The sequence below is a fragment of the Dasypus novemcinctus genome, chromosome 2, assembly GCF_030445035.2.
Source record: "Dasypus novemcinctus isolate mDasNov1 chromosome 2, mDasNov1.1.hap2, whole genome shotgun sequence".
NCBI classification, from domain to species: domain Eukaryota; kingdom Metazoa; phylum Chordata; class Mammalia; order Cingulata; family Dasypodidae; genus Dasypus; species Dasypus novemcinctus.
Window position 1 is genome coordinate 157,331,612 of NC_080674.1, and position 10,100 is coordinate 157,341,711.

The window sequence follows — 10,100 nt, forward strand, 5'->3', positions numbered from 1 at the left end:
GAGCCCAAATTTTCAGTGGCTCTGCCTGCCTTGTTTCATGTCAACAGCAGGAGACACCTGCACTGCTCAAGTGCTGGCAAGTAGCTGGGGCTGGTTAAGATTTAACATCTCTCCCTCCTACCTGCGGTCTCTTGTGAAATAGAAACATATTGAACACCTGCATGCAAACAAGTATAAAAGGAAATATACCAAACACCTGTACGCATACCAGTAAGAGGCAGAATGGAGGGAGGTAGGTGAGGACTAGTAGATCGCAGCTGAGTGTCTCTGTGACTTCCCCAGCAGAGGTAGGTGGATGATCCTGGAATGCCAGGCAACACTGCCTTCATTGACCTAATGTATCTATTTATGGTCCAAGTCCAGTGCTTTTCTATTTCTCTCCATAATCCAGCCAACCAAAATCATACCATTATGATTATACCATAATACCATATGGCCATTACACGATATCAGGTATGCTCTCCTTTTCAGCAAAACCTTTCAAGTCTAAAAGAGTGATCTATATAGGAACTATTCCTCATTTTTAAAACTTCAGTTTGAAATTTCAAATTAAAGCAACTTTTTGAATCGGCTTTTCAGTACCACATTACAAAAATATATTCAGCCAGTTTCATGGCTATTCTCTTGGGTAAATATCTAGGAACTCAATTGCTGGCTTTGATGGGAACTCATCAAAGCTCTTAAATGCCAAGTGGTTTCCATAATGGCTGCACCACTTATTTCTCACCAGTGATGTATGCCATTCCCAAATTCTTTCTCCTTTTATCTTGCTTGTTTCTTTTGTCCCTTTCCAACTTACTTGCTTAGAAATCTTTCATTATAGTCTCTAAGAAACTCTTATTAAGAAGCTCTTACTATCTTCTACCTCACATATTTTTGTCTTCTTTGGATTAAACTGTCCCCAAACCTCCCGGTCCAGGATATTTATGGAGAATTTTTTGTAACTCTCATCTCAGTAACTAATTTACAACCTCAAGACAGAATACAGAATACCTCTTTATCTTATCTGCACTGGCCCATCTGTTTTATCTCATCAAGCTCCTTTTCTTTTTTGCCATAGAGCAACTAAAAGATATTCTTCAGCTGGGTAAAGGTGGGTGAGGAGGAAAGGTACTCAAGGTCTTCTGAGCTATTGACCTGACTCGCCATTATCTTCTCTGTTTGGTAAGTGAAGAATGGAATCTACCCTCTCCCTGCCCTCAGCAACTACTGTGGCCACTTTCTTCACCTCAATGGAGAGGGTAGAAAAGATGTGATGTGGGGGCACTTTTTGGATTTTGAGTTGTCCTAAATGGTATTGCAGGGTCAGATGCTGGACTTTATATATCCTGCCATAACCCACTGAATGTACCGGGGGAGAATGCAAACTACAGTGCAAACTATTATCTATGTAGTGCAGCAGTGCCCCAAAATGTGTTCACCGAGTGTGATGAGTGTGCCACAATGATGAGGGAGGTTGTAGGTGTGGGAGGAGTGGGGTGGGGGGCATTGGGTGAGGGGTATACAGGAACTTCTTTTATATATACATATTTTTTGTCTTTATTTTTTTTAGTGTTACATTTAAAAAAATGAGGTCCCTATATACCCCCCACCCCCTTCACCCCACTCCTCCCATAACAACAATCTCCTCCATCATCATGGGACATATCTTCAAAAAAATACAATTTACAAAAATGATGTGGTGGGGGGTGGAGAGTAGGTTGTGTGGGAACCTCTTATGTTTTTTGTTTTTTTATGGTTTTTAATGTAACATTCTTTGTGATCTATGAACTTTACTTTTTAAAAATTGCAATGAAAAAAAATTCATTGTTAAAAAAAAGAGAAAGTAATTGTATAATGAACCTCCATTAATTTAACTCTATCAATAAAGATAGCTCTGTACTGTAGCTCTACTGTGAAGATTGCTCCAGCTCGGTCCTTCCTGAAATATGTAATTCTGTTTTCTAAGATAAAAATAAGACTCAAAAGTACATATTTACATGAATGCAGCCAGGTTCCTTGTAGACTGATCCCAAAGAATTGGCAGTGTGAGCAGCTTCCTAAGTGTGCAAACAGGACTTTTTTAGGGTTTTCTCTCATATCACTAGGAGGTTTTAATTTCACATGATACGTCTTGCTGAATATGAGGGTTGGGTGAAGGAAAGAGGGAAGAGTCACCATTAATTAGAAATCTAGGGGATTGGAACAGTTCCTCTACCAGTAAGAATCTTCCTAAAATTGGAGCCTGAATTTTGTTTGTCCAATGGAAAATTTAAACTTGTTCCTGTGTCACATGTTGTAAACATTCTGAAGGATTCCTTCCACAGACTTGACAAAATGCCTTCCTTCTCATCATGGATCAGTGCTATTTTCATCATTGTGCTTGTATTTCCTCTTTATTCTGGTGAGTAAATTTTGCATTCGTGAGAGAAACTCCTTACATATCTTAGAAAATGAAGAAAACAATTGCTGTAATTTAGGAATGGAGGGACTGTTGTAATGGGTCTGTAATCTTTAAACTGGTAAAAGAAAACAGGGCATGTTACTCATTTCTTTTTAAAATATCACAAGTGAATTGCTTTTTTTCATATCTCACACTGGAGAATTGGAGATGGGGGGGAGGTTAGAATGGGCAGTTGACATTATTTTCTTGTTAATCTAAAAGTAACATTACCTCAAATCTTTTTTTCCTTTTTATGGCTCATATACCACTGTTGTTGTTAGATGGAAAATATGGGGAGGAATGATCTCTTCTAGTTCTTGTATTTCTTGACAATTTGAATTGTTGTTTTCCTGTTCTAATCTTGTAAAGTTAAGTATTTTGGTGATGAGGGAAATCATTAATATTGCTGAAATTTATCTTCCTTAATGATCAAGTGGTCCATGAATTTCAGAATAATGTAACTGAAGACTTGAATAAACACCTGCAATTAGAGATGAATACTGATGAATTAGGTCCTGATTGATTTCTTCTTCTTGAAGTGACTCCCTGCAAGGAATTGCATTTTCTAACTAAGAGTCTCTTCTGTGAAAATAAAAATAAACACATACAGTTGTTACCGGATTTTGTTTAGGTTCTTAGCTATGCTGCAGAAATGAATTTGAAGAACATGCCAGGTGAGTTAGGCCAATAATTTATTCAAGCAGGGAGGGAAGAGAAATGGGAGAAAATAACAGGGCAGGGGTCTCAGGTAGAGAAGAAGGGCCTGAAAAGTGATAAAGAAGGCTGAAAAGTGATCATTGAAAAGTGATAAAGAGGGTACAATTTCCCATTATAGGTTATAAATGCCCAGGTGTTACTTGGGTGGTGATTCAAGCTGCGGAGAAGGCAGCTGGAGTCTGGGTCCAGAGGCAAGAGAGAGCATAGGAGAGCAAACTCAGGCCCGACACAGCTTTTTAAACTGCTAATTAACCCACCCCTTTGTAATGGCAGGGGAGGAGTTCCAGCTGTTCACTACTTTGGTTGCTTATTTTCCCCATCAGTCTTCCAGGAGGGACCAATGATAAAGTCCTTAGGGAATATCTGGGCTTCTCCTGGCTTCTGAAGGAAGCCTTCTTCTGAGAAGCAGAATCTTGGGGGGAGTCTTCCAGTAGATATCTTGGGGTTAGTGATGTCCATGTGGACTTCTTGCCAGGCTCCAGATCAATCTATTGATTCCCTATCTTACTAGCCTGCTTCACAATGGTATCTTCAGGAGGGTGTTGGGGTTTATTTTAAAGTAATACGTGAAATTATATTTAGCAGAAAAAAATGTGATTAATTACTTCTTACAGATTAAGAATAACTTGTGAATTTATGACTTTGCAACTGACACAAAGTCTCCCTACTTATAGGAACTTTGGTAGGCAATTTCTGCATAAAAAGATGCCAGCACTTCCTACCAAATACTAAGTCCTTCTTCTCCCCCTTCTCCCCCTTTTCCCCCTTCTTCCCCTTCTCCTCCTTCTCCATCCTCCTCCTCCTCTTTCTTCTTTTCTTCTTTTCTTCTTCTTCATTTTAAAATTTCATCTTTGTATTGTTACAGAAGCTTCCATTTTTCCTTTCCGAGACTACATGAATCCGGTAAGTTAAGACTGATTCATTTAAAAATTGAAAAGGTAAAGTTTTAATTTTTCTATAGTGTAAATTTTAAACAGCAAAATCCAGCAAACAAAATATAAAACACAATGATCCTTTAAAAAACAAAAACATACCAACATTATTATTGCAGTAAGTTTCTAAGAAAATAGAATCTTGTCTATAATACAAAACCATTTAGTATCAGATAGAAAAGATGAAAATGTGCATATTCCAATACCCACTAGTTCTACTAATGGTTGCACACAATCATCTGAGATTAGTTTAAGTGTGGTTAGAATGAAATTGCCCAGTCTACAAACAAGAAGTTAAAACACCAAGCTAACTATCTACTTAAGCCTGGATAAGATAAAAATTTTCATTCATATAAAAAGAAAATGCATAGAGGTGAAAAATTAATAACAGCTTAACATGTCAGAATAATTAAAGGTAACAAAGACATTTAAAAAGTAGGTCATGGAAGAATGCATATAGAATTGTTTAAGTAAATTACCCAAACTGGCAACACTAAACAAATTACATTTATATCAATATCTAAATACATATTTGTACAAACACATAAATGAGTACATGCGTCTGTAGGGAAAAGGAATGCATGCATCTGTAGTGAAAATATTAAGAAATAAACAGAGTTTCATGATTTCTGGTGTGATGGAACAAAGGATTTGTAATCTGTATTTGAGGAGAAGTGGGAAGCTGGGGGTAAATAATGAAACACATTTAGCTAGTTGTATGGCATTTTAAAAAATAGCATGCTCATTAAACACAGATGGTATTTTATTTTAAATTGTCTGTGAATACATCAGTTTTCATTTTTAAGTATATGTTTCAAATATATTTATTCAATTTTGACATGTCTTTGTTTAACAGCCAAATTGTAATAAGCATAAGAAGTTTCGATATGATTGCAAGAACATAAAGGATCAAATATGTGCAAGTGATGGTAAAACTTACGACAATCCATGTGCGTTCTGCCAGAAAGTGATGTAAGAACATATAGTAATTATTTACTCTGCCAAATATTTTTTTGAGAGTTAATGAAGAAACCGTCATAAAATAATGGGGAAAATCCACGTTGCTGATAACCTTGGCACAGCATACTCAGAAATTAAATCTAGTATCTCTGTAAAAGATCCAGAGTACACAGTGGGACCTTTCCTTAAAGTTCCCATATCTGAAGTACTTTTGTATTTCAGTTCTCAGTATAACTATGCTGCATATTCTTCAAAAACATAAACGAATAACTGTAACTCACTTTAATTGATCAGCAACTACTAATGGCAGCAAGATACCAACATAATGTGGTTCTAAAGCCCTGATGCTGATCTGTAGATCTGTGATACTATGAGAACGAGCCTTGTAGACCTCCAGTTTCAGGGAACATAGTTGATTGATGAACTCAAGTGACTCTGGTCTCTGAAATTGATCATAATGGACCAAGCCACTTTAGTATTTTGAATTCTCTGACAACTTTCCAACTCTTCCTTAGATTCCACAGTAATCGAGGGCTCTTCCACCTAATCTCCTTTCTTGAATCCTCATTCTAAAGCACTTGTGGTCCTAATATTCTGCCAGCCTTCCTGTTTTCCTCCCAATTTTCTTTCAATAGGTGTTTCCTCTCAAAATATCTTGGCACTTTTAATATCCAAATTGGCTTCTGTTTCTAGAAAACCATAATCCCTAAGGCTCTCCTTTCCTATGTCTTGTCAGAAAACTGATCAGGACTTAGCAAGTAGGAACCTGCTTGCAGAAGTGGAACCCAAATTCTCTATCATGTCCTCAGTCAGAGCCTCCTCACTTAGAGGTATTTTGTGCACTATCTAGGGAATTTAGTGTGTTTTTAAAATATTTTTCTTTCTTTCTCCCTCTTTCTTTACAGAGAAAATGGTGGCAATCTTTACTTAGATTATTATGGCAAGTGTGAATTTTGATGGAGTTACACACCCATATGGCTTTTATTATGATCCAATGTTGTGGTGGATACTATAGACAATTAGTCTTCTCAATCAATACCCAATTTAGTAAATTGCTATTTGTATCCTTCTATGGGACACTAGATTGGACATAGGATGGGATGTTCAAATTTCTAAGATTATTTGACTTTCAGATTTTGATTCTCTACATTCAATTATTGTATAAGAGTTTGAAAGCTTAATACCTTAATTGTATGTCTTGTAGCATAAATCCTAAAGCAATTGAAATAAATATTGTACTCAATAAAATATTCACTTTATCATTATTAAAGTGGACTTTCTTTCTTTAGTTGACCAGTGGGTCAACTGAATATATTGATTAGCCAAAATTTTTAAAATATTTTCAAAGGAAACCATGTACATTGCTATGTAACAGGGAACCCAGAACCAAGAATCACCAACAGTGAATCAAAGTATGTCAGTCCTTGGAAAGGAAATATGGCCTTTGTGATGTCTTGATTAAAGCTTCTCCTAGCCTCAAAACTGTGAGTCAATAAATTGCAGTTTAAGACAACTCATGGCATGGTATTTACATTAGCATTGAGGAAACTAAAATAGGTAACTACCCGCATCCCACATATCATCCTTACTTTATTCTTATAAAAATCTTTTTTAGATAGATGTTGGCATTCTTTTTAGCAATAAAAAGTGAGACTCAGAAAAATTAACATATTTAAAACCAGGCATTTGCTAATTTTTATATTGTTATAATATGCAAGATATAAAATTCACCATTTTAGCCATTTAAAGTGTATAATTCAGTGGTTTTTATTATTCATAAGGCTATGCAACCATCACCTTCCTCTTATTCCAGAATGTATCCAGAACCATCTTCACAGAACTATACCTCCCAATTTCCCATTGTTTATCTCTTAATAACCACTAAGGTTCTTCTCAGTCTTCAATTTTCCATTCTGGACGTTTCTTCTGAATAAAAACATAAAACATGTAGCTTTTTATGTATGTCTTACCTTTTTTAGCATAATGTTTTTGAGGGTCATCTAAATATAGCATGTGTCAGTTTTTCCTTGTCATTAATGTAGAGCAATATTCCAATATATGGATAAATCACATTTTGTTTATGTTAGAGGTTCCCTATCACTAGGTTTGCAATAATTAATAAGCTGTGACTCATTTCTCCCTGACATTCATTTAGGAAAGACAAGCACCTCCCCTCCCCTACACCCATAGCCTATGTGTTTAAAAGCACAGTACTTCTCCAAAGGTTGAACAAATAAACCATGTGGAAACTGGAGTAAAGTGAGATAAAGGCCTTCTCTCCCTGCAGATCAAAGCAACACCTACTCCTCCAGCATTCCAAGAAAACATAACTCCCTCCAGCCACACAAGGGAAAATTTTCACCTCTAGGGTTTCCTGTTGGCTGCTGTACCTCACTCGGACCCTCAACCCCCTCCCACTGACTATCATTTCCCCCCTCTAAGAATGTACTTTATAAATTCAAATCCCCCCTTTCCAGAAGCAGGCTGAAGTCTCTCTTCAGACCCCCACCATGCCAGCAGGGAGGCTGAAATCTATTCTTCAGACACCCTCCACTGAGAGAGCTTCCCAGTAAACTTTCTGCCTACAATCAGTCTCCATGTCCCACTGAGCACCCCCTTTTCTCCAACAGTTTATCCATTCATTAGTTGATAGAAATTTGAGTTTTCTTCACTTCCTGGCTTTTTACTCATGTTGCCATGAGCATTCTTGTACATGTTTTTTTCTGTGAGCATACTATTTCAAATCTCTTGGGTTTATACCTAGGAGTTGGACTGCTGGGTCCTATGGTAAATTTTTGAGGGAAATCCCAAACTATTTTCCACAGTGGCTGCACCATTTTACATTCCCATTAGCAATGTGTAAGGGTCCAAATTCTCCAAATGCTCAGTAAAATTTGAATTAAAAAAAAGGTTTTATTAGGCCATTCCTAAGGGTATAAAGTGGTATCTTATTATGGTTTGGATTTGCATTTCCTTTATGACTAATTATATTTAGTGCCTTTTCATGTGCTTGTTGGGTATTTGTAAATCTTTGGAGGAATGTTTATTCAAATGCTTTTCCCTCTTTTTGGATAGGTTGTTTTTCTTTATTTTTTGAGTTTTAAGTCTCTTTCTGTGTTCTGGAAATTTGATCTTTTCAGATATATGATTGGAAATATTTTCTCCTGTTTTTTTAGTTGTCTTTCCATTTTTTGATAATATCCTGTAGCACAAATGTTTTTCTTTTTATGAAGTCCATCTTATCTATTGTTTTCCTTTGCTTGTGCTTACATATTAGACATACTAGGTTACAATGATTACACCTGTGTTTCCTTCTAAGAGTTGTTTAGTTATTACTTTAGGTGTTTGTTTCATTTTGTGTTAAATTTTTGTATATAGTGTGAAGTAAGGTCCAAATTCATTTTGGGGGAAAGGTAACTTTCAAATTGTCCCATTACCATTTATTGAAAAGACTATAATTTCCCAATTAATTATATTGGCACACTTGTTGAAAATCAATTGTCCAGAGAAGTATTTGTTTATTTTTGACTCTCATATCTATTCCACTGATTTACATATCTATGACAATACCATGTTGATATTATTCCTGGAACTTTGTAGTGAACAGTGAAATCTGAAAATGTGAATACTTCAACCTCCCATCAGTACACCTTATATTTCCATATGAATTTTATGATCAACCTGTCAGTTTCTGCAAAAAGGCATTTGGAGAAGCAGATGTGGCTCAATCCACTGGGCTCCTGTCTACCATATGGGAAGCTGTGGGTCCGCATCCCAGGGCAAGCTGGGTACTGCACCCACAGAGAGCTGATGGCCTGTGCCCATGGAGAGCTGGTGCAGCAAGATGACACAACAAAGGGAGACAAGCAGACACAGAAGAACGCACAGCAAATGGATGCAGAGAGCAGATGGCAAGCAAGCCGCATGGGGGTGTGGATAAAAAATAAAAAATAAATCTTTAAAAAAAAGGCATTTGGAATTTTGATAGGGATTGCACTGAATCTATAAAACAAGTTTTGGAGGTTCACCATTTAACAATATTAATTCTTCCTATCCATGAACACTAATGTCTTTCCACTAAATGTTCTAAATTTCTTCCAGCAATGTTTTACAATTTAAGTGTGCAATTCATATATTTCCTTACTTAAAATTATTCCTAAACATTTTATTCTCTGTGACACTATGGTAATGAAATTATTTTCTTAAATTTATTTTCTGATTATTCATTGCAGGTATGTAGAAAAACAACTGATATTTTTATTTTAAACTTTTATCCTACAACTTTGCTGAAATTTTTATTAGCTTTACTTTTTTGTGTGTATGTGTACATATTTATTATTTATTGTGTTTCATACATGTAATCAGTGAATAGAAACAATTTATTTATTCTTTCCCAATCTAAATGTGATTTATTTCTTTTCCTTGCTTAGTTTCCTAGGCTTGAATTTCATACACAGTGTTGAACAGATATGGCAATGGCATTTGTTTTTCTTATCTTGTCAGAATTCAAAATTTACCAACATCTTAACTATGGGATTTTTGTAGATGCACTTTATCAGGTTGTGGAAGTTCCCTTCCATTCCTATTTTGTTGACTGCTTTTATTTTCTTTTTGCATGTGAATACCCTATTGTGTCAGACAATTAATTAAATATGTTACCTTTCCCCAATAAATTGACTTGGCATCTTCATCAAAAAACAATTGACTAATCATATAAAGATTTATTCCTGGATTCTCAATTTTGTTTCAATTATCTATGTGTAAACACTTAAGCCAGTATCAGTCCTGATTACTTTAACTTTATAGAAAATCTTGCAATTGGGAAATGAAGTACACTATCTTTACTTTTATTCAAAAACTTTTTTGGCTATTATTGGTATGTTGTATTTCCATATAAATTGTAGAAACTCATAAATTTCTGCTAAAAAATACTAGAGAGTACTATGGGATGATGGCAGAGTAGAGAGCTCCAGGACTCAATCCTTGATCAAAATAATTATTAAACTGACAGGTACTGTCTGAAACAATTATTTTGAATATCTGGAGACCAGAAAAACGAAGTGTAGCAT

At 35.7% G+C, this 10,100-nt stretch overlaps 1 protein-coding gene across 1 annotated transcript; it reads left to right on the forward strand.

The window, feature by feature from the left end:
• Positions 1 to 224: 224 nt before the first annotated feature.
• LOC111767213 (ovomucoid-like) lies at positions 225 to 9,729 on the forward strand. Its single transcript, XM_023592424.3, has 6 exons — positions 225 to 287; positions 1,061 to 1,164; positions 2,307 to 2,383; positions 4,005 to 4,042; positions 4,928 to 5,043; positions 5,937 to 9,729. The coding sequence occupies exons 3-6, from the start codon at positions 2,317 to 2,319 to the stop codon at positions 5,986 to 5,988; spliced, it is 273 nt and encodes a 90-aa protein (XP_023448192.1). The 5' UTR covers positions 225 to 287; positions 1,061 to 1,164; positions 2,307 to 2,316; the 3' UTR covers positions 5,989 to 9,729.
• The last annotated feature ends 371 nt before the right edge of the window (positions 9,730 to 10,100 follow it).

Bases quoted from the DNA above. Each gene is read 5' to 3' on its own strand.
- LOC111767213 (XM_023592424.3), top strand. From the start codon at position 2,317: ATGCCTTCCTTCTCATCATGGATCAGTGCTATTTTCATCATTGTGCTT. The intron at 2,384-4,004 runs GTGAGTAAATTT...GTATTGTTACAG, and splicing joins TGTATTTCCTCTTTATTCTG to AAGCTTCCATTTTTCCTTTC. The intron at 4,043-4,927 runs GTAAGTTAAGAC...TTTGTTTAACAG, and splicing joins TCCGAGACTACATGAATCCG to CCAAATTGTAATAAGCATAA.